The 25,098-nt window shown below is 42.6% G+C and overlaps 1 protein-coding gene across 1 annotated transcript in view; it reads right to left on the bottom strand.

Annotated features, from left to right (window-relative positions):
- Positions 1-23,127, bottom strand: part of crabp1a (cellular retinoic acid binding protein 1a) — a 30,252-nt gene extending 7,125 nt beyond the window's left edge. The window contains exons 1-2 of the mRNA XM_024379022.2: positions 22,728-23,127; positions 17,951-18,129 (exon numbers count right to left, since the gene is read on the bottom strand). Coding sequence (XP_024234790.1) covers positions 17,951-18,129; positions 22,728-22,797 — 249 coding nt within the window. The 5' untranslated portion in view covers positions 22,798-23,127. The remainder of the gene's footprint in view (positions 1-17,950; positions 18,130-22,727) is intronic.
- Positions 23,128-25,098: the final 1,971 nt, after the last annotated feature.

Below are 25,098 nucleotides of genomic sequence, written 5' to 3'. Positions count from 1 at the left end.
ATTTATTTAAAAACAATAACGTAAATATTAAATTTACATAAGTATTCAGACCCTGTACTCACTACTTTGTTGAAGCACCTTTGGTAGCGATTTACATCCTCAAGTATTCTTGGGTATGACGCTACAAGCTTGGCACACCTGTATTTGGAGATTTTCTACCATTTTTCTCTGCAGATCCTCTCAAGCTCTGTCAGGTTGTTTGGGGAGTGTTGCTGCACAGCTATTTTCAGGTCTCTCCAGAGATGTTCAATCGGGTTCAAGTCCGGGCTCTGGCTGTGCCACTCAAGGATATTCAGAGACTTGTCCAGAAGTCACTCCTGCTTTGTCTTGGCTGTGTGCTAAGGGTCGTTGTCCTGTTGGAAGGTGAACCTTCACCCCAGTCTGAGGTCCTGGGTGCTCTGGAGCAGGTTTTCATCAAGGATATCTCTGTATTTTGCTCCGTTCATCTTTCCCTAGATCCTGACTAATCTCCCAGTCCCTGACGCTGAAAAACATCCCCACAGCATGATACTGCCACCACCATGCTTCACAGTAGGGATGGTGCCAGGTTTCCTCCAGATGTGATGCTTGGCATTCAGGCCAAAGAGTTCAATCTTGGTTTCATCAGACCGGAGAATCTTGTTTCTCATGGACTGAGAATCTTTAGGTGCCTTCAGGCAAACTCCAAGCGGGCTGTCATGTGCCTCTTACTGATGAGTGGCTATATCCTGCCTGGCTGGATATAACCCCACCTACTTTGCCAAAGCAAAGCCTCCACACCATCAAAGGGAGATCAACACACCACTAACTTACTGAGACAAGGCTGAGTATAGCCAATGAATATCTCCCCACCGCACAAGCCTGAAGGGGCACAAAACCGGACAGGAAGATCACGTCAGTGACTCAGCCTACTTGTATAGCAAAACAATCCTGGCATAACGTGATACACCCCTCCTAGGGACGGCATTGTTGAGCTCGAGCAAGCCAATGACTCAGCCCCTGTAATAGGGTCAGAGGCAGAGAATCCCAGTGGAGAGGGGAGCCGGCCAGGCAGCATAGTGTCTATGCTGTAATAGTGTATTTACCGGGTGGCTAGGGTCAGTCTGTCCTATCTAGTTAAATTCTCCTGTCAGGTGTCCTGTGTGATCTTAGTTATTCTCTCCCTCTTCTCTCTCTCCTCTCCCAGAGGACCTGAGCCCTATGACCGTTCTTCAGGAATAGCTGGCCTGACGACTCCAGTCCACCTGGTCGTGCTTCTGTTCTGCCTGTAGCTATGGAATCCTGACCTGTTCACCGGACGTGCTACCTTGTCCCAGACCTGCTGTTTAGACTCCCTCCTCCTCCCTCTCCCTCTCTCTCTCTTGTACCTGATTCTCTCCCTCTCTCTCTCCTCTACCTTGTACTCTTGACCTCTGTATGCTTGATTATGAAATTCTGATCATCTATGAACATTTGAATATCTTGGAAGAACTTTCTGTCCTTAATGGCCATGTACCCTTGGCTGACTATTGATGCAAAATGAGCCAGATCTGTGGTTCTTGGCTAAAGAGTTTCTTGTGAAGTTTGTTTTGATAATGTTACCTTTGACCACCTCCTCTATCTTGGCAGCAATCTCAGAGCCAACTGAGAGATCTGAATAATATAGCACCACTGTCCATCTCTACCACCGCAGACTCGAGATTCAAACCTGCGTCCCCAACAACGTAACTCACTTAAGCATAACATGCAAACTTCTGGAGCCAGATGCTAGCCTGTCACTCCAGGAACTGACCAGAAGATGAAGTCACTACGCAATGCTAATTTAGTAATCCACATTCCACAATACGGTCATAGAATATTTTCCAAATGATCAAAAAGGAGTTTAATACTACGGTAACTCCAAAATATGTACAATATTTGGTCTCAACACATTTAGTCACAACTGAGTAAAACATTTTCCCAAATGATCAAAATACAACTACGGCAACTCTTTTTCAATCAATTATGAAGATTTACAAAGTAGTCTATTCCTTCTAATTGCTGGTGAATATAACTATTTTTCAATGTAATTAAAAGGAACAAAGCTCGATAGTGTGTACATAGCCGTTCTCCATGCTGTTTGATGTTGTCCACAGTTGATTATGCTGCAGTTCCTAGTCTGTGAGACCCAAATGTTAATCACCATATCAAAGGTTGGGGGAAGCGATCAGAGTGCCTGCCGGGCCCGTAGACAGACAAGCTACAGCTGAACAGTGGAGCTTCGCTGTGCACTGCGCTTTTTTCAAGCTCTCTCCTCTCCTTTCTAATAAACCCAGAGTCGATTTGCTACGGCCCCATTTTCCACTATCATCCGTCTCTGGCACCGACTCGGATGGATTTGTTCTCTCTTTCCCTCTACCTCTCTCCCTCCCTCTCTCTTTCTTCTGGTCTCTTTCTCCCCATCCCTCCTCCGGGCATTTGGTTTACCCCGTCATGCCTCTTCTGTATCATTTAACAAGCTAGTTGACTGGAACATCTGCTGGCTTTGGCTTTGGATAAGAGCCGTTCTGTTACCATGGCCTCTCAGCAGACAAAGAGGGAGTCTAATTTTAAGTGGGGAAAATCCTATTTCCTGCTCTGAATAATCATCTATGTTTTGGGGTGAATTGGGATTTCTTGTGCTTTTACTTAGCAGCATCTCAAATTAAAGCCCTTACTTCCCATGATCTCCACCCCACCCAAGATATTATTGTAGGCTATTACAGTTTTTCATTTGCTTGCAAGGTATAGATGCAGGGTGTATCTTCATAAAACATTACATTTAGTGATTGTATGACAATGCACAGTCCTGAAAGCTATCCATTAATTCATTGGTACGTCACTGGTTTTTAGTTTATCACATTGATCCAGTGAGTTGTCAACATGACACAGTGTTTGAGCAAAATTCAGCCAAAAGCATTCTTTCATGAGACTTTTCACGGCTAGCTGTGGAGCTGTGGTCTCCCCGTGCCTTGCTGCAGGCGTGTTCCCAAGCACTTGGCTGACTGTGGATGACACATTGTCTGTCAAAGGACAGCAGGGAGCGTGGCTGTCACCGCAACAGCCTAATAAGCTCCAATAGCCAAGACCCAGGGAGCCATCTCACTTAACTCTAAACTGAAGGCATGTTGCCTCACTGAACTAACTCACTTCGGATCTCCTTATACAGTGCCTTCAGAAAGTATTCACACCCCTTGACTTTTTCCACATTTTATTGTTTGACAGACTGAATTTAAAATAGATTAAATTGATATACTTTGTCACTGGCCTACACACAATACCCCAACATGTCAAAGTAGAAATATATATATAGACCGTGGGCTCCAAAATTACTGGCACAATACTTAAAATATATATATATAAACAATATACTCAAAACTCAAAATACCAACATGTGAGAAATACTGTACTTTGTTACTGTTTCAATGGAACCAACCAAAATCATACAATTATTTAATACAAAATACATTTCACCAAAATCAAGGTTTCATAATTATTGGCACTCCTCACTTCTCATCAACCACCTCTGGCAAGGATAACAGCATGGAGTCTTTTCCTGTAATGTTTGACAAGGTTAAGGAACATATTTGGAGGGATTTTGGACCAATCCTATATGCAGATCCTTTCAAGATCCTTCACATTCTTGGGTTTGCTCTTATCAACTGCCCTCTTCAACTCAGCCCACATTTTTTTTTCGATTGGCTTGAGGTCCTGCGACTGAGATGGCCATGGCAGAACATTGATTTTGTTGTCACAGAATCATTTCTGTGTGGATCTTGAGGTATGTTTTGGGTCATTGTCTCGTTGGAAAGTGCACCCACGGCCAAGTCCCAGACTTCTGGCAGAGGCAACCAGATTGTCAGCCAAAATTGCCTGATAGTTGGTGGCATTCATTATGCTGTGAATCTTAACCAGTGCCCCTGGACCTCTGGAATTAAAACAGCCCCAAAACATCACTGACCCACCACCATATTTCACCGTGGGTATGAGGTGCCTCTCCTTGTATCTCTGTTTCGACGCCAAACATGCCGATGCTGTATTTGACCAAAACGTTACATTTTGGTCTCATCTGACCAGAGCAACTTCTTCCAGTCATAAATTAAATGACTTTTGGTAAACTCCAAGCGCTTGCGTCTGTGGGTCAGAAAGGGCTTTCTTCTGGCAACCATTCCAAAGAGCCTGTGTTTGTGGAGGTGGCATCTGCTGGGGCTTTTTGAAACCTGGTGACCCCAATGCGCCACCAAGGCATGCAATTATTTCACAGTGATTTTGGGGGGTTTTGTTGCTTCTCTCACCATCCTCCTCCCTATCCTGAAGAGCAAAATGCATGTGTCCTCTACCCATGTGGTTTTCAACTGTTCCATATCTTTTGAATGTTTTAATAATTGCCCTGACAGTGCTCAGTGGTATATTCAATCGTTTGTGGATCTTCTTGTAGCCGTTACCAGATTTATGAAGGTATATGACCATCTGTCTCTTTTGAACTGCCAGTTCTTTTGTTTTCTTCATGGTGTTGGATGACAAAGGGTGTTACCTATTTTTTTTTTACCCTAGTGAAAGGGATGTAATGGCTCAATATAGTTCTTTAAGGCTTACATAAACTTAAATAAATTGAATTTAATTATTGGTTTAAATTTGGTAGATGTTATTTTCAATAATCTTTAAGGCTGCCATTAATTGTGAAACCTTGATTTGGAGGACATTGATTTATAATTAAATCAATAAATGATTTTGGTGGGTTCCATTTGAAACATTAATAAAGAACAGTATTTCTCACATGTTGGTATTTTGAGTTTCTCTACAGTTATATTGTTTATTTTTGTAAGTATTGTTTGTCCATTGCCAGTCAGGGGTGCCAGTAATTTTGGAGCCCACTGTATATATACACTACCGGTCAAAAGTTTTGGAACACCTACTCATTCAAGAGTTTTTCTTTATTTTTACTATTTTTTACATAGTAGAATAGTTTCTCAAACTAGACACTCTAATGTACTCGTCCTCTTGCTCAGTTGTGCACATTGGCCTCTCAGTCCTCTTTCTATTCTGGTTAGAGACAGTTTGTGCTGTTCTGTGAAGGGAGTAGTACACAGCGCTGTATGAGAGCTTCAGTTTCTTGGCAATTTCTCGCATGGAATAGCCTTAATTTCTCAGAACACAAATAGACTGACGAGTTTCAGAAGAAAGTGCTTTGTTTATGGCCATTTTGAGCATGTAATCGAACCCACAAATGCTGATGCTCCAGATACTCAACTAGTCTAAAGGAGGCCAGTTTTATTGCTTCTTTAATCAGAACAACAAGTTTTCAGCTGTGCTAACATGATTGCAAAAGGGTTTTATAATGATCAATTAGCCTTTTAAAATGATAAACTTGGATTAGCTAACACAACGTGCCATTGGAACACAGGAGTGATGGTTGCTGACAATGGGCCTGTCACGTCCTGAGCTTAGTTCCTTTTTTATGTCTCTGTTTTAGGTTGGGGTGGGCATTCTATGTTTTGTGTTCTATGTTTTCCATTTCTATGTGTTTGGCCTGGTATGGTTCCCAATCAGAGGCAGCTGGCAATCGTTGTCTCTGATTGAGAACCATACTTAGGCAGCCTGTTTTTCCCACTTGAGTGGTGGGTGATTGTTTTCTGTCTCTGTGTCTGCACCAGGCAGAACTGTTTCGTTTTCGTTCGTTCTCCTTGTTATTTTGTTTTTGTGTTCAGTGTTAATAAATATCAACATGGACATGTACCACGCTGCATATTGGTTCGATCCTTCCTACTCCTCCTCAGATGAAGAGGAGAAATGTTACAGGGCCTCTGTACGCCTATGTAGATATTCCATAAAAAATCTGCCATTTCCAGCTACAATAGTCAATTACAACATTAACAATGTCTACACTGTATTTCGGACAATTTGATGTTATTTTAATGGACAAAAAAATGGGATTTTCTTTCAAAAACGAGGACATTTCTAAGTGATCCCAAACTTTAGAACAATAGTGTATATATATAATTTGATTTATCTTTTTTAAATGTATTTTTTACAAATTAAATCAAAATGGAAAGCTGAAATTTCTTGTGTTAATAAGTATTCAACCCCTTTGTTATGGCATGCCTAAATCAGTTCAGGAGTAAAAACTTGCATAACTTCTCACATAAAAAGTTACATGGACTCACTTGGTGTACAGTAATAGTGTTTAACATGATTTTTTAATGACAACCAAATCTCTGTAACCTACACATACAGTGAATTTCAATCACAGATTTAAACACAAAGGCTAGAGAGGTTTTCCAATGCCTTGCAAAGAAGGTCACCTATTGGTAGATGGGTAAAAAATATGAAAAGCAAACATTGGGGCAATGCCAATAAAGCATATTACTGAGTATCACTCGACATATTTTCAAGAATAGTGGTTGCTGCATTATGTTATCGGTATACTCGGTATACTTGTAATCGTTAAGAAATGGAATGGAGCTAAGCACACCCAAAATCCTAGAGAAAAACCTGATTGTCTGCTTTCCACCAGACACTGGGAGATTGATTCACCTTTCAGCAGGACAATAACTTAAAACACAAGGCCAAATCTACACTGGAGTTGCTTACCAAGAAGACAGTGATTGTTCCTGAGTGGCCAAGATACAGTTTTGACTTAAATCTACTTGAAAATCTATGGTAAGACCTGAAAATGGTTGTCTAGCAAGGATCAACCAATTTGATAGAGCTTGAAAAATGTGTTTAATAATAATGGGCAAATGTTGCACAATCCAGGTGTGGAAAGCTCTTAGATACTTACCCAGAAAGGTGCTTCTAGAAAGTATTGACTTAGGCTTCTGAATACACATGTAAATGAGATATTTCTGCATTTCATTTTAAACAAATTTGTTTTCACTTTGTCATTATGAACTATTGTGTGTAGATATGTGAGAAAAAAAATTGTCATCCATTTTGAATTCAGTCTGTAGCACAACAAAATGTAGAACTAGTCAAGGGGTATGAATACTTTCTGAAGGGACTGTATATCAATAAGAATCACCTTTTTGTCGTCTTGATGGACCGTCTTCTCAAACGACGGGAAGGAACTACGACAGCAGTCTTTGCACGGCATCTTAATCGATCTCCCTGAACCCCCGGCACGTAGTGTACCCTGTGGCAGGTGAGTAATTCTAAAAGTCTGTCTCTATAGCAACCAGCCAGGCTAAAAGACTTGATTTGTCAAAGTCGTCTGTCGTGAAGTGCAGCGCTCTCCTCTTAGTGTCGGTCTACAGGAGAGACCATAATGGTTGCACCAAGGTTCGGTATTAAAAAATAAGTGTGGTCGCTGACAAGCAGAGTGAGTTAATCGTGGTAAGCACATATGCACAGCTGTAGCTTCTCCTTTTCAACTTTCTACAGCATCAATGGCCACTTTGACGTTGAAGAGCTTTGCGTTGGTGAAATTTGCTTGTCAACGTCAGTCAGGTTTCTCTCAGTCTCATTATCACTTTTTGGGGGAGGGTCACTGTGACTCCTGACTAAAACTTTGATCCAGCCCCCTTCCCTGTGGGGTGACTCTCAGCGCTGAATGTTCCTTATCACTTTCTCCCTGCCGGCAGAAATGAGATGCCCCTGTAAGTGAGAAGGGCTCTCCTGATCCCCTCCAATCCCCCGATTAGAGAGCGCTTTTAACCTTGTGCCAGTGTGAAACAGCCCTCGCCTGTTTGCCTTGGGTAGATTAGTGTAATCCCTTTAAACCCCCCAACCTGGGCGAGGACCAGGGCTCGGGAACCTGCCACAAGCCCAGCCAGTACGGTGTCTAATTGGGGACTGTGCCTAATATGATGCTAAGTGGAAGCCGACCAAGGAAATATACCTGGGAAATACTTGTATCGAGGATGGGAGCAGAGCCTTTTTTTAAAGTGATCCTCAAACCTCACGAACAGTCAGAAAATACTTTAAATCGAAGGAATGGAGGGATCGGTCATATGCTACCTGACAGACATGAGCCATTCCCATACACTCTACACATAAATACCCAGACATAACCAATGGGGATCTGGAGGTACAAGATGGTCTGTCCACCATGCCTGAGGGCACAGACTGTAAGGGGCCTTTCTGTCTCTTACGATCCAACACTGAATTGTAAAATATCCGGCACAGGCTACTGAACCCGGCAGGTAGCCTAGTGGTTAGAGAGTTGGACTCGTAACCAAAACGTTGCAAGATCAAATCTCTGAGCTGACAATGGTAACAATCTGTTGTTCTGCCCCTGAGCAAGGCAGTCAACCCACTGTTCCTAGGCCATCATTGAAAATAAGAATGTATTCTTAACTGACTAGTTAAATAATGGTAAAATAAAGTAAATAAAAACCCAGTGCCATAACCTGATGCTCAAACCAATGAATTACAGATTCCTGTTTCAGTCAATCTAGAAATTGAGTAAGATGCATTCGTATCATGACGATACAATGTTGGCATTTCTATTTTGTGTTTTTCACAAAAGTAAGATTTATTTTCCCCAGTAAGATTATTTTTCCCCTTACAGTTATGAGCAGCGATTTTATTGCCATAAAAGCTCTCTGCGCAATGATGCATGTTTTCCTCTTTCCATTTGCAATTATCTTGCCACCAGAATACCATTTGTCTAGACATTTTTGGGGTATTTTTGGGGGGGATTCGACTGTTATTCTTTTATTTTATTTTAAGAGGAATATGTTAGTGTCCTAGAGATGTATTACCAGCTCTTTGTAAAATCATCCCATGGACTGATCTGAAACTGGTCTTACATCTAAAGCGGTCTAAAGCGGTCTAAAGCGGTCTTAAGCGGTCTTAGATGCTATAACATGTGATTGCTGGTAAGTACCTCCAGCTACCTTAATCACATTTAAAATGACTAACTCAAGAATTGAAGATCTATGTTCTTCACATGCCCCTAAATGCAAGAGGTTAACTGATGTGACTTGGTTCAAACAATAGCAGATGGATTATTATTGCTCTGGGGTTTTCGGCATTTACATTTTTTAAATGTTCATATTAAAATAAACATTTATTTCATTCAGAATTGATCATGGCAGTGTTATTCAATAGGACAATTTATGTGATTGATTCAAATTAAGTAGAAAAGTCTGTTTTGTGTACTTGAGGGTGAGCTTATTAGGATGCGTTTACACATACAGTGCAATTCAGATCTGGGTCGTTCCACGTATAGAGTATATTTTGGGTAGTGTAACTTGGTCAAAAACAACTTCATTTCACCTCATTGTAACATTCTGTCATAAAGAGCACATGTTCAACTTCATAAAAAGCATGTTTTCCTATTTCAAAGGGTAAACGAAACGTCTTATAGTAAATGTCAATAAAGTGCCATTAAAGTAACTGGGTTGAGGGAGGGAGGGGCAATTGAATGCAAGCTTCACAAATGTGTTTTCATTGTTAAACATTTTTAGCCTATCTATCTATAGGTAACGGTTGACGTGTTAGGTAACAGGGTTGACGTGTTAGGTAACAGGGTTGACGTGTTAGGTAACAGGGTTGACGTGTTAGGTAACAGGGTTGACGTGTTAGGTAACAGGGTTGACGTGTTAGGTAACAGGGTTGACGTGTTAGGTAACAGGGTTGACGTGTTAGGTAACAGGGTTGACGTGTTAGGTAACAGGGTTGACGTGTTATGTAACAGGGTTGACGTGTTATGTAACAGGGTTGACGTGTTAGGTAACAGGATTGACGTGTTAGGTAACAGGGTTTACGTGTTAGGTAACAGGGTTGACGTGTTATGTAACAGGGTTGACGTGTTATGTAACAGGGTTGACGTGTTAGGTAACAGGGTTGACGTGTTAGGTAACAGGGTTGACGTGTTAGGTAACAGGGTTGACGTGTTATGTAACAGGGTTGACGTGTTAGGTAACAGGGTTGACGTGTTAGGTAACAGGGTTGACGTGTTAGGTAACAGGGTTGACGTGTTAGGTAACAGGGTTGACGTGTTAGGTAACAGGGTTGACGTGTTAGGTAACAGGGTTGACGTGTTAGGTAACAGGGTTGACGTGTTATGTAACAGGGTTGACGTGTTATGTAACAGGGTTGACGTGTTATGTAACAGGGTTGACGTGTTATGTAACAGGGTTGACGTGTTATGTAACAGGGTTGACGTGTTAGGTAACAGGGTTGACGTGTTATGTAACAGGGTTGACGTGTTAGGTAACAGGGTTGACGTGTTAGGTAACAGAGTTGACGTGTTAGGTAACAGGGTTGACGTGTTGTTCTCAGTTTCCCACCACAAAACACCAGCAAATGGCCAAAAAAAGTAGGACCAGCTCACCTGCTTTTACACTATGATGAGTATTATATGTTCAATGTTTCTTTTGCAAAAATCATTTAAAAGGAAATAGTTTAACCATATTAAAACGAGAGTTCAGTTCACATACCAGGGTTTACCATAAAATGAGGGATCACATGAATCAATCACATGAAATACATTAAAATCTTCAGAAATTGCGTAACTAGGCCTTTATAATGATGGTGGGTTAAGGGTTAAAATCTTCCTAGAAGTCATGATGAGGGCTGATTTTTGGCACTTTAGCAATTTAGGTGTTTATTCACATAGCCAATTCAATAAATTGAATTTTTTATGTGGTCTATATTAAAGGGTACTTTATTTAATATAACAGGTTTTTGTTTTTTAAATACAATATTGGAGCACAATTTCCACTTAAAATATCAAGGGGACGGAAAATTATAAATTGCAGATTATTTCCATATCTGATATGGGATGTGCAAACAGAAAAAAAACACATGGAATCTGATCTTTTTTTATATACCACATCCATACAGTGCATTCAGAAAGTATTCAGACCCCTTTACTTTTTTCACACTTTTTCACATTTAGTTACGTTACAGCCTTATTCTAAAATGGATTCAATTTTTTTCCCCATCATCAATCTACACACTTTTTTTTTTTTGCAAATGTATTCAAAATAAAAAACTGAAATATCTAATTTACATACAGTAAGTATTCAGACCTTTTACTCAGTACTGTGATGAGGCACCTTTGGCAGCGATTACAGCCTCGAGTCTTCTTGGGTATGATGCTACAAGCTTGGCACACCTGTATTTGGGGAGTTTCTCCCATTCCTCTCTGCAGATCCTCTCAAGCTCTGTCAGGTTGGATGGGGAGCGTCGCTGCACAGCTATTTTCAGGTCTGTCCAGAGATGTTAGATGGGGTTCAAATCCAGGCTTTTGGCTGTGACACTCAAGGACATTCAGAGACTTGTCCCAAAGTCACTCCTATGTTGTCTTGGCTGTGTGCTTAGGATGATTGTCCTGTTGGAAGGTGAACCTTTGCCCCAGTCTGAGGTCCTGAGCGCTCTGGAGCAGGTTTTCATCAAGGATCTCTCTATACTTTGCTCCGTTCATCTTTCCCTCAATCCTGACTGGTCTCCCTGTCCCTGCCGCTGAAAACCATCCCCACAGCATGATGTTGCCACAACCATGCTTCACCGTAGGGAAGGTGCCAGGTTTCCTCCAGACGTGATGCTTGCCATTCAGGCCAAATAGTTCAATCTTGGATTCTTCAGATCAGATCTTGTTTCTCATAGTCAGAGTCCTTTAAGTGACTTTTGGCAAAATCTAAGTGGGCTGTTATGTGCCTTTTACTGAGGAGTGGCTTCCGTCTGGCCACTCTACCATAAAGGCCAATTGGTGGAGTGCTGCAGATGGTTGTCCTTCTGGAAGGTTCTCCCATCTCCCCAGAAGAACTCTGGAGCTCTATCATAGTGACCATAAGGTTCTTGGTTACCTCCATGACCAAGGCCCTTCTCCCCCTTCTCCCCCAGATCTGTGCTTTGACACAATCCTTTCAGAGCTATTCCTTCTACCCCATGGCTTGGTTTTTGCTCTGACATGCACTGTCAACTATAGGACCTTATATAGACAGGTGTGTGCCTTTCCAAATCATGATCAATCAATGGAATTTACCACAGGTGAACTCCAATCAAGTTTTAGAAACATCTCAAGGATGATCATTGGAAACAGGATGCACCTGATGTCAATTTTGAGTCTTATAGCAAAGGTTCTGAATACTTATGTAAATAAGTTATTTCGTAAATAAGTTATTTATGTTTTTCTTTGCAAACATTTATAAAAACCTGTTTTCACTTTCTCGTTGTGGGATATTTTGTGTAGATTGATGAGGGAAAACATCTGAATGCTTTCCGAAAGCACAGTATGTGGATCTCAAACCTGATACAATTTTGATGTTTGCTCTGATGTGGCTTTTTTTGCACGTGACCTGGCGCTACCATGACATCCAACCCAAAATGTTAAGTAACAATGCCAGGAAATGAGCATTGCATCTGTGTGCAACTTCAGAGGCTACAGTGTGAATGTGCAAATCTGATATGGGTAAAACTGAGTGTGGACAGTGGATAAGAAAATTCAGAATTGGGTTCTTAGCATGGGCGGTGGCTTTTTGTGGACCTCCCGAATGGCGCAGTGGTCTAAGGCATTGCGTCACAGTGCTTGAGACGTCACTACAGACCGGGGTTGGATCTCAGGCTGCCGGCCGTGATCGGAAGATCCATGATGCGGCGCACAATTGGCCCAGCGTCATCCGGGTTAGGGGAGGGTTTGGCAGCCCAAGTTTTCTTTGTCCCATCGCGCTCTAGTGCTCCTTGTGGCAGGCCGGGTGCCTGCAAGTTGAATTCGGTTGCCAGCTGTACAATGTTTCCTCAGACACGCTGGTGCGAGCAGTGTGTCAAGAAGCAGTGCTTGGCAGGGTCGTTGTTTCGGAGGACACATGGCTCTCACCTTCACCTCTCCCAAGTATGTACGGCAGTTGCAGCGATGGGACCTAACTGTAACCACCAATTAGATATCACAAAATTGGGGAGAAAAAGGGGTAAAAAAATATTTGATGAAACCTATCAATTTAAATGTCCAATTTGGGTGCAATCAATTAGCTTAATTTCTCAGAGATCAAATTATTTAAATAAAAAAGTCTGCAGGAATGCTAAACGTATCTGTTTAAAACTGCAAAAATGATTTCAGAACCATCTGAGATGGTGAATGTCACGGCTTGCTGAAATGACATGCAACGACCCTAGTGGAAAAGCAGCCTATAACCGGGGACTGGTGTAGTACGGCTGAGTCACAGTTTATCTGCGCTGACGTGGCATCGTGACCTGCTCATTCCAAACAACGGCTTAAGAATTCCCCGAAGGGCCAAAGCTTGGAGAGAGGCCCCATCTATCTCATATATGTCAGCGCTCTAATCCACTTTCTCAGACGTCAGCATGATATTAATAAGTCAGCCATGTTAATGTATATTTTTCATGGAAACGCTACTCAAAAGGAAATAAGAAAACCCTAAAAGCCTTGTCACAATCACAGATTGTGACAAGCTGACCACGACTCCATTTTGTTGATCCCTGCCTACAGACAGAAACTAAAACAAGAAGCTCCCACGCTGAGGTCTGTCCAATGCTGGTCCGACCAAGCTGACTCCACACTCCAAGACTGCTTCCATCACGTGGACTGGGAGATGTTTCGTATTGTGTCAGACAACAACATTGACGAATACGCTGATTCGGTGTGCGAGTTCATTAGAACGTGCGTTGAAGATGTCGTTCCCATAGCAACGATTAAAACATTCCCTAACCAGAAACCGTGGATTGATGGCAGCATTCGTGTGAAACTGAAAGCGCGAACCACTGCTTTTAATCAGGGCAAGGTGTCTGGTGACATGACTGAATACAAACAGTGCAGCTATTCCCTCCGCAAGGCTATTAAACAAGCTAAGCGTCAGTACAGAGACAAAGTAGAATCTCAATTCAACGGCTCAGACACAAGAGGCATGTGGCAGGGTCTACAGTCAATCACGGACTACAGGAAGAAATCCAGCCCAGTCACGGACCAGGATGTCTTGCTCCCAGGCAGACTAAATAACTTTTTTGCCCGCTTTGAGGACAATACAGTGCCACTGACACGGCCTGCAATGAAAACATGCGGTCTCTCCTTCACTGCAGCCGAGGTGAGTAAGACATTTAAACGTGTTAACCCTCGCAAGGCTGCAGGCCCAGACGGCATCCCCAGCCGCGCCCTCAGAGCATGCGCAGACCAGCTGGCCGGTGTGTTTACGGACATATTCAATCAATCCCTATGCCAGTCTGCTGTTCCCACATGCTTCAAGAGGGCCACCATTGTTCCTGTTCCCAAGAAAGCTAAGGTAACTGAGCTAAACGACTACCGCCCCGTAGCACTCACATCCGTCATCATGAAGTGCTTTGAGAGACTAGTCAAGGACCATATCACCTCCACCCTACCTGACAACCTAGACCCACTCCAATTTGCTTACCGCCCAAATAGGTCCACAGACGATGCAATCTCAACCACACTGCACACTGCCCTAACCCATCTGGACAAGAGGAATACCTATGTGAGAATGCTGTTCATCGACTACAGCTCGGCATTCAACACCATAGTACCCTCCAAGCTCGTCATCAAGCTCGAGACCCTGGGTCTCGACCCCGCCCTGTGCAACTGGGTACTGGACTTCCTGACGGGCCGCCCCAGGTGGTGAGGGTAGGCAACAACATCTCCTCCCCGCTGATCCTCAACACTGGGGCCCCACAAGGGTGCGTTCTGAGCCCTCTCCTGTACTCCCTGTTCACCCACGACTGCGTGGCCACGCACGCCTCCAACTCAATCATCAAGTTTGCGGACGACACAACAGTGGTAGGCTTGATTACCAACAACGATGAGACGGCCTACAGGGAGGAGGTGAGGGCCCTCGGAGTGTGGTGTCAGGAAAATAACCTCACACTCAACGTCAACAAAACTAAGGAGATGATTGTGGACTTCAGGAAACAGCAGAGGGAACACCCCCCTATCCACATCGATGGAACAGTAGTGGAGAGGGTAGCAAGTTTTAAGTTCCTCGGCATACACATCACAGACAAACTGAATTGGTCCACTCACACAGACAGCATCGTGAAGAAGGCGCAGCAGCGCCTCTTCAACCTCAGGAGGCTGAAGAAATTCGTCTTGTCACCAAAAGCACTCACAAACTTCTACAGATGCACAATCGAGAGCATCCTGGCGGGCTGTATCACCGCCTGGTACGGCAACTGCTCCGCCCTCAACCGTAAGGCTCTCCAGAGGGTAGTGAGGTCTGCACAACGCATCACCGGGGGCAAACAACCTGCCCTCCAGGACACCTACACCACCCGATGTTACAGGAAGGCCATAAAGATCATCAAGGACATCAACCACCCGAGCCACTGCCTGTTCACCCCGCTATCATCCAGAAGGCGAGGTCAGTACAGGTGCATCAAAGCTGGGACCGAGAGACTGAAAAACAGCTTCTATCTCAAGGCCATCAGACTGTACTACAAAGTATTAACTTAAGGGGGCTGAATAATTTTGCACGCCCAAGTTTTCAGTTTTTGATTTGTTAAAAAAAGTTTGAAATATCCAATAAATGTCGTGCCACTTCATGATTGTGTCCCACTTGTTGTTGATTCTTCACAAAAAAATACAGTTTTGTATCTTTATGTTTGAAGCCTGAAATGTGGCAAAAGGTCGCAAAGTTCAAGGGGGCCGAATACTTTCGCAAGGCACTGTACATACTGTACTCTATACCATCTACTGCATCTTGCCTATGCCGTTCGGCCATCGCTCATCCATATATTTTTATGTACATATTCTTATTCATTCCTTTACACTTGTGTGTATAATGTAGTTGTTGTGAAATTGTTAGGTTAAATTACTTACTGCATGGTCGGAACTAGAAGCACAAGCATTTCGCTACACTCGCATTAACATCTGCTAACCATGTGTATGTGACAATAACATTTGATTTGATTTGAATGGCACACATACACAATCCATGTCTCAATTGTCTCAATTGTCTGAAAAATCCTTCATTAACCTGTCTCCTCCCCTTCATCTAGTCCTGGCCAAAAGTTTTTAGAATGACTCAAATATTAATTTTCACAAAGTCTGCTGCCTCAGTTTGTATGATGGCAATTTGCATATACTCCAGAATGTTATGAAGGGTGGTCAGATGAATTGCAATGAATTGCAAAGTCCCTCTTTGCCATGCAAGTGAACTGAATCCCCAAAAACATTTCCACTGCATTTCAGCCCTGCCACAAAAGGACCAGCAGACATCATGTCAGTGATTCTCTCATTAACACAGGTGTGAGTGTTGACGAGGACAAGGCTGGAGATCACTCTGTCATGCTGATTGAGTTCGAATAACAGACTGGAAGCTACAAAACTAGGGCAATGCTTGGAATAATTGTTCTTCCTCTGTCAATCATGGTTACCTGCAAGGAAACACGTGCCGTCATCATTGCTTTGCGCAAAAAGGGCTTCACAGGCAAGGATATTGCTGCCAGTAAGATTGCACCTAAATCAACCATATCGGATCATCAATAACTTCAAGGAGAGCGGTTCAATTGTTGTGAAGAAGGCTTCAGGATGCCCAATAAAGTCCAGCAAGTGTCAGGACCGTCTCCTAAAGTTGATTCAGTTGCGGGATCGGGGCACCACCAGTACAGAGCTTGCTCAGGAATGGTAGCAGGCAGGTGTGAGTGCATCTGCACGCACAGTGAGGTGAAGACTTTTGGAGGATGGCCTGGTGTCAAGAAGGGCAGCAAAGAAGCCACTTCTCTCCAGGAAAAACATCAGGGACAGGCTGATATTCTGAAAAAGGTACAGGGATTGGACTGCTAAGGACTGGGGTAAAGTCATTTTCTCTGATGAATCCCCTTTCTGATTGTTTGGGGCATCTGGAAAAAAGCTTGTCCGGCGAAGACAAGGTGAGCGCTACCATCAGTCCTGTGTCATGCCAACAATAAAGCATCCTGAGACCATTCATGTGTGGGGTTGCTTCTCAGCCAAGGGAGTGGGCTCACTCACAATTTCTCCTAAGAACACAGCCATGAATAAAAAATGGTACCAACACATTCTCAGAGAGCAACTTCTCCCAGCCATCCAGGAACAGTTTGGTGAAAAACAATGCCTTTTCCAGCATGATGGAGCACTTTGCCATAAGGCAAAAGTGATAACTAAGTGGCTCGGGGAACATAACATCAATATTTTGGGTCCATGGCCAGGAAACTCCACAGACCTTAATCCCATTGAGAACTTGTGGTCAATCCTCAAGAGGCGGGTGGACAAACAAAAACCCACAAATTCTGACAAACTCCAAGCATTGATTATGCAAGAATGGGCTGCCATCAGTCAGGATGTGGCCCAGAAGGTCATTGACAGCATGCCAGGGCGGATTGCAGAGGTCTTGAAAAAGAAGGGTCAACACTGCAAATATCGACTCTTTTCATGAACTTCATGTAATTGTCAATAAAAGCCTTTGAAGCTTATGAAATGCTTGTAATTATACTTCAGTATTCCATAGTAACATCTGACAAAAATATCTAAAAAACACTGAAGCAGAAAACTTTGTGAAAATTAATATTTGTGTCATTCTCAAAACTTTTGGCCACGACTGTACACTGATTGAAGTGGATTTAACAAGTGACATCAATAAAGGATCATAGCTTTCACCTGGATCCACCTGGTCAGTCTATGTCATGGAAAGAGCAGGAGTTCTGTATACTTTTGTATAACTGTATTCGGAAATAAATGTTTGAATATATAGGAAATCTGCAGGCAAGATTCCAGTGAAGAGAGTTTCAATTCCACAATTAGCACAATGGATTAGATTGCCAGAATCTGGCAATGTGATCACAGTTCTCTGCCAGTATTTTCATATTTAGTGTGTTAGATGTAGTCAAGTAAGCCGTTGGACTGAACGAGAAGGTGCCCTAATAACAGTGTTTATCTAACAAGTAGAAAAATAAATATGGGCATATTATGTGTAATTTGCCAAAATCTGTTGAATACTTCTTTATGACTGACTTCATGTCATATAATTGTTTTTAAATCAGTGTGCATTGGACTTATTAAGAGGCGACATGTACTGCACAATGGAGGATACCCTTTCCACATTACCTTGCATTTCCTGCCGTCCACCGTCTCCTCGTCGAACTCCTGGCCGATGTGGAAGTTGATCTCGGTGGTGCGGACGGTGGTGGATGTCTTGATGTAGAACTGCTCCCCGTCCTGACGGATCTCCACGTGAGGCTTGGAGGCAGCAGCCCCAGCCACCTTCCTCAGCATGGCATTCACGCCTGGATGGGCACAGCAGAGACCAGGGAGGGAGAAGGGAATGGAAGGGTAGGAGGAGGGAGTTAGGCCTGATTCAGACAGACAGACACCCCCCACCGCCTAGATCCGTCTGGACCAGATTTACCCCAAAACAGTCCTCGACATGACCCCTCTCTCACCATCCCACACTGCCCTACCTCTCGCTCACTCTTTATGGACTTTCTCTTCTCTTGGCTACTTAATCATGTATATTTCCTTATTTTTAAAAACATGATAGGCCAACTGAATGAGGAATAGCTTTTCTTCAACAGACACCAATTAAAAGTGATAAACCATAATAGTAGAACATTGTTCTTCTGGTAAGTGCTCTGTGGTAACAAATCTAAAAACTTGAGGAGAAATCTGAGGAATTATTGGCACTCCGGTCTGCGCAAGAGATTAAGTATTTGGCCTGATTGCCCTGAGGGGAAAAAACAACACTTGTTGTGTGACAGGGCCAGATCTGATTTAGGTTTCGGAGAATCTGGTGGCTGGCTGTGTAAAGCAGTGACCAAGAAGCATGGCAAAGTCCTGGCATGAGGGGAGTGCTTTGGCATGCCCTGTGCCACTCTGCAAGTCTGTCTGGCCACCCCTACGTCCTTCCAACTGTCTGAATCAGCCCTACCAGGTCTTGCTGGTCTCTCCCTACACTGTCCATATTATCTTGCAGGCAAAATGGCCACAAATACAGACTGACGGTTAGATTGTGGGATATTCAAGGAGGAGGACTCCCAGACATTCACCCTATGGCTTCCCTCAAACATGCATTGATCATGAAGAGATTTAGATACTTCCCACTTGGCAAAAACTGGTTGAATCAACATTGTTTCTACATCATTTCAACAACAAAAATTCAATGTGATGACATTAAATCAACATGGAAAACTGATTGGATTTGAAAAAAGTAATCAACATAAGGGAATTTCGTATTTTTTAAAAACAAATTTTAACCTAAATCCAATGACATGGTGGCATTTTTAAATATTTTTTTCCACATTGAATTCACGTGAATTCAAAACTAGACATTGAATTGCCCAGTGGATTTCAGCACTTAGCATCTGGTGTAACAGTAGTCTTAACCTTAACCAACTATAGAATGCAACAAACAAGACCACGTAACGAGCCGTGGACCAGGCTATTGCGTATGTACGCTAACATCACGTCATAGCACTAAGCTGCACACAGCACTGCATGTTCCGTGCTGCCATGGTGAAGAAACCGGCATCATGGTCCACCGCGCACCCTCTCCCTCCGAGTTAACAGAGGATTATAGGGACGTTGATAGAAACAGGCAGAGCCGCGTCGGAATCCACATTAGGCTGATGCACGGCTCTCAGTTAACCAGGCACTTATGCAAAAGGAAATTAATGATCTGCAGGGGCAGTTGTGGTTAACCTCTACGGGATCAGTGTCCCCCCCACCGGATGGTTGAGCTAACGTGCGCTAATGTGATTAGCATGATGTTCTAAGTAACAAGAACATTTCCCAGGACATAGACATGTCTTATATGGACAGAAAGCTTACATTCTTGTTAATCTAACTGTACTGTCCAATTTAAAGGAGCAAAGTGAAATTTACAGTGAAAAAATACCATTCTATTGTTTAAGGGGAGTGCACAACAACAAAAAACTTTTATCACGGCAACTGGTTTGATGCATTCACCTCTGAAGTTAGATAATGTACATTCAGTAATCTTGCTCTGATTTGTCATCCTGAGGGTCCCAGAGATAAAATTTGATTGATTGATGAAATCCATTTTTATGTAGGACCTGGGTTCTACAGTTTGAACCCCTGCTGTGTCTGCCCTGAATGTGCAAGTAGAGATACTGGGGTGCAAAGGAGCAAGATAAATAAATAAATACAGTATGGGGATGAGGTAGATTGGATGGGCTATTTACAGATGAGCTATGTACAGGTGCAGTGATCTGTGAGCTGCTCTGACAGCTGGTGCTTAAAGCTAGTGAGGGAGGTAAGAGTCTCCAGCTTCAGAGATTTTTGCAGTTCGTTCCAGTCATTGGCAGCAGAGAACTGGAAGGAGAGGCGGCTAAAGGAAGAATTGGCTTTGGGGGTGACCAGTGAGATATACCTGCTCGAGCGCGTGCTATGGGTGGGTGCTGCTATGGTGACCAGTGAGTTGAGATAAGGCGGGGCTTTACCTAGCAGAGACTTGTAGATGACCTGGAGCCAGTGGGTTTGGCGACGAGTATGAAGCGAGGGCCAGCCAACGAGAGCATACAGGTCGCAGTGGTGGGTAGTATATGGGGCTTTGGTGACAAAACGGATGGCACTGTGATAGACTGCATCCAATTTGTTGAGTAGAGTGTTGGAGGCTATTTTGTAAGTGACATCGCCGAAGTCGAGGATCGGTAGAATGGTCAGTTTTACGAGGGTATGTTTGGCAGCATGAGTGAAGGATGCTTTGTTGCGAAAATAGGAAGCGGATTCTGCATTTGATTTTTGATTAGAGATGTTTAATATGAGTCTGGAAGGAGAGTTTACAGTCTAACCAGACACCTAGGTATTTGTAGTTGTCCACATATTCTATGTCAGAGCTGTCCAGAGTAATGATGCTAGATGGGCGGACAAGTGCGTGCAGCGATCGGTTGAACAGCATGCATTTAGTTTTACTTGCATTTAAGAGCAGTTGGAGGCCACGGAAGGAGAGTTGTATGGCATTGAAGCTCATCTGGAGGTTAGTTAACACAGTGTCCAACGAAGGGCCAGAGGTATACAGAATGGTGTTGTCTGCATAGAGGTGAATCAAAGAATCACCAGCAGTGAGAGCGACATCATTGATGTATACAGAGAAGAGTCGGCCCGAGAATTGAACCCTGTAGCACCCCCATAGAGACTGCCAGAGGTCCGGACCACAGGCCCTCCGATTTGACATACTGATACAACATTTTGAACAGTAATGCAATGTTTCATTGGATCAGTCTAACACTTTTCACGTACACTGCTGCCATTTAGTGGCCAAAATGTAAATTGTGCCTAGACTCCTAAGTGATATAATGGCCTCTCTCTTGCATTTCAAAGATGATGGCAACGCATGTTTTTTTCTTTGTATTATCTTTTACCAGATCTAATGAGTTATACTCTCCTACATTAATTTCACATTTCCACAAACTTCAAAGTGTTTTCTTTCAAATGGTATCAAGAATATGCATATCCTTGCTTCAGGTCCTGAGCTACAGACAGTTAGATTTTTAAAAAAGGGTCCGATCCTTAAGAGATTGTGGGCACGACTGAACGAAACGCAGAACAGACAGAATGCATGCAATCTCTCTGAACCATACAATCATAACCATACAATCATAACCACGAAGAATGGTCCCCATTGGATCATAGCTGAACTGTGCTGTGTTGGGTTGGTAGATATCTCACAAGGAAAATGTAATCAAAGCTCAGAGTGGTTCACAGGATCTGTTTGGTGGAGGATAAGCAAGGTCAGAAAACTGCAGCTTGAATTTTTTTTTTTACCTTTATTTTACTAGGCAAGTCAGTTAGGAACAAATTCTTATTTTCAATGACGGCCTAGGAACAGTGGGTTAACTGCCTGTTCAAGGGCAGAACGACAGATTTTGTACCTTGTCAGCTCAGGGATTTGAACTTGCAACCTTTCGGTGACTAGTCCAATGCTCTAACCACTAGGCTACACTGCCGCATATTAAACAAACTTAGTTAAGCTGAGGGACTCATACAGGTCCAGAACAAGGGGGTCAAATTTCTTTCAAGTCAGGTAATTTATTTACAATTCATGAATAGAAAAGGGTTGGGCAGTTTTCAAGTTATAGATTGATACTTTTTCTGGTTTGAACTGAATTTGTACCTGGAAATATAGTACCGTAACATGTTTATGTTAATAATTTAATAGGCCTCCTGAGCCAATTTGATGACACGCACCCGTCGGGTTACTAACTGTTAAACTGTTTAATGGTGCTCACAACTCATAGCTATCCTCTGAGCAACAAACAAACCCAAACAGCCCCATATGGAATATTCTCACCCAAAACCAAAATATGACCAGTGTGTGGTCTCATTGCTTGAGCAGCATAGTACTTACAGTCCAGACACAGAAAGACCCAGCCACACAAATGAATGACCCAGATAAACTGGTCCAATTCTAAACCATCACAATGATCAGCAAGGGAAAAAAAGCAAGTGAGAGAAAAAACCCACAAAAAGCAGAAGAGGAGAGAATTCCATGAAGACCTCCACTGACACTGCTAACGCATGCCCTACTTAAACGCTAATACATGAGTAATGTTGTTCCCATGCACATGCAGCCGGGTACCCCGGCTATAACAATACCAATGTCTATATAATTGACATCTCCTGTCGCTGAAGGCTTTCCCGCTACAGCTTGCTTGTGTGCTCTCCCTCCCTCCTCGTTTAGATGAGATAAGACAATAGCATATTGTTGGAAGTGAAGCAATGCCCAAGGAAAATACAAATGTGTTTTTTTTTAAATGCACATGATGGATAAAGCTCACGCAGGGATGCACTGTGCAGGCTATTGAAAAAAGAACGGGCGAAAAAAAAGAGAGGGATGAGAGAGACAAAACGTCAAGAAGGGGCTTACCGAGGGCTTTGAGAAGTTCGTCAAAATTCTCACTGCTCTTCATTTTCCAGGTACCGGCAAAGTTGGGCATTTCTGCTGGGGCTGACAGTAAAGGCTGTGCCTGCAAAGAACCTGCTCCACGCTCTGTGCTTCCTATACCCTCTCTCTCACTCTCCTCTTTTCCTCTGCTTTGCACTCTCTTCTCCACTCACAACCTCTGCCTCTCTCAATCTTCCTCTCTCTCCTTTCTGTATCTCCCTTTCTGTAGCAGCTTCAACTTCCTCTTTGCCACGAGATAAAGCAAGTGACTCTATTCTTCATATACACACCTTTTTCTTACTGTCTGCCTTTTACTCCCTCTATCTCAGTTGTCGTCTCACTCTCTGACTCTCTCTCTCTTAGTGTCAGTTTTGACCTTGTCTCTGTCAGTAGTTATAGCCAGTGTCTTAATCTGAATAACTATAGGTCCCTCCCCTTAGAAGCCCTGTCCCATTATTAACTAAGACATTTAACACAATCTGTTCTGAGACTAGACAGATCACACCAAATTTGTCATTCCCTAACCCAGAATGGCATTCAGAACCGAGATGATAACCTTTGTAAGCATGTGTGATTTTTTTTAAATTAATGTAAAATATTCATATTGTTGGTATGGTAATCAATTACATTTTCTGATGGAATTAACATTTTAAAGTCATGTCTGATACTTCCAGTTAGTGATTGTGTATTGTGATGGGAATAGTTTTTATTCATGGCGCAATCTAGTTTACTTCCATGCTTATGGCAAAATCTTCTGATATGGTTAACCCACTACCATATGGTTGGAAATGGAAATCCTTTATTCATTGCATCCTAACTTATTGTATACCTTATATCACAAATTGGTCCCCTTATATGAATGCTCATATCGCTCTCAATAGTGAAACCTTTACCTTTTGTGGCACACTAAGGGAACCCGTGTGGCTCAGTTGGTAGAGCATAGCACTTGCAATGACAGAGTTGTGGAATCAATTCCCATGGGGGACCAATACAAAAAAAAATGTATGCACTCACCACTGTAAGTTTCTCTGTGTAAGAGCATCTACTGAAATGAAGGGGAAAAAATGTCAATTCTGAGGGTTTCATAAAATATTTTAATTTGAACTTCACTTGTTTACGTCTTTGACATTTTGAAATTGTCATGAACAGAAAAGTATGGAGTGAGTGCGCGTGTGTGTGCGCACAACAAAAGTACCCCATTAGCCCACCATACTCAGTGAGTCTCATACATACAAACAATACACACTAATGGCTATTTTCAAACTGCCAGCACCAGTTGAGTTGATTATGAACAATAAACAAGGTGATTCCCCTTTCTACTTTTAAACATATTGATTGATTTTATCTGTTTACCATCACTGAACGACACAATAAGAAACAACTTTACTGGACAGTTCTTAAAATAATGCAAAATTCTAAACAATAATTACAATTTAAATAATTTATTTCCATTTCCTTTCAAGGCTTCTGTGAAATAACTCAAGTGAAACAGCTCAGCTGGAAAGTTTTGAAAACGCACCACTTTTGGATTAACAGTGTTTTGGGGGATTCAAAATGTCATTTCCTTCACCTTGACATAGTTTGCCTCCAAACTCTAAATCCAATAATCAGGCTAAAACATATTTTTTTTGAGGTAGAAACTCCCCTATCATTTCATCGTTACATAATCACCCCCCGGATGACATGGAGAAGGAAGGGAGCGCTTGCTCTCATTGGTGTAACATCAGCAGTTAATTGTTATGAAAATCTACCAAAAACAAGTATAGGTGAATAAAGCTTGGGGTTGTGATATGAAAATGGAAGGGGCGAGATCAGAGGGTTCTGATCCTCACAGTACGGTTCCCTTAAGCCAGCCATGGCAGGCAAACACCAGATGAGCATTATCACAGCTCCAAAGCACTCGGCCCTGTCAAAGAATTCATGCCAGAGAAATCAGGCCTACCTGCCTGGGAGATTAGAGAAGAAGGGAATATATAAATAGATAGTTAAATGAAAGAGAAAATGAAAAGTCTCAGACTCAACAAAAGACAAGCACCCCATATTGGGCGGCAGGGTAGCCTAGTGGTTAGAGAGTTGGACTAGTAACCGAAAGGTTTCAAATTCAAATCCCTGAGCTGACAAGGTACAAATCTGTTGTTCTGCCCCTGAACAGGCAGTTAACCCACTGTTCCTAGGCTGTCATTGAAAATATGAATTTGTTCTTAACTGACTTGCCTAGTTAAATAAAGGTATAATTTTTTTTTCTCCCCCTAAAAAAAAGACATGCATAGGCCTACCACATTGTGAGTTTGGATTAGTACTAGTAGATATATTGCAGTAAAACAAAGATTTTAGGACATTTTGTACCATTTCA

Source organism: Oncorhynchus tshawytscha, linkage group LG19 (genome assembly GCF_018296145.1).
Source record: "Oncorhynchus tshawytscha isolate Ot180627B linkage group LG19, Otsh_v2.0, whole genome shotgun sequence".
Classification (NCBI taxonomy): Eukaryota; Metazoa; Chordata; class Actinopteri; order Salmoniformes; family Salmonidae; genus Oncorhynchus; species Oncorhynchus tshawytscha.
Note: the sequence above shows the minus strand (reverse complement) of the source record. Positions and strands in the feature narration are given on the sequence as shown.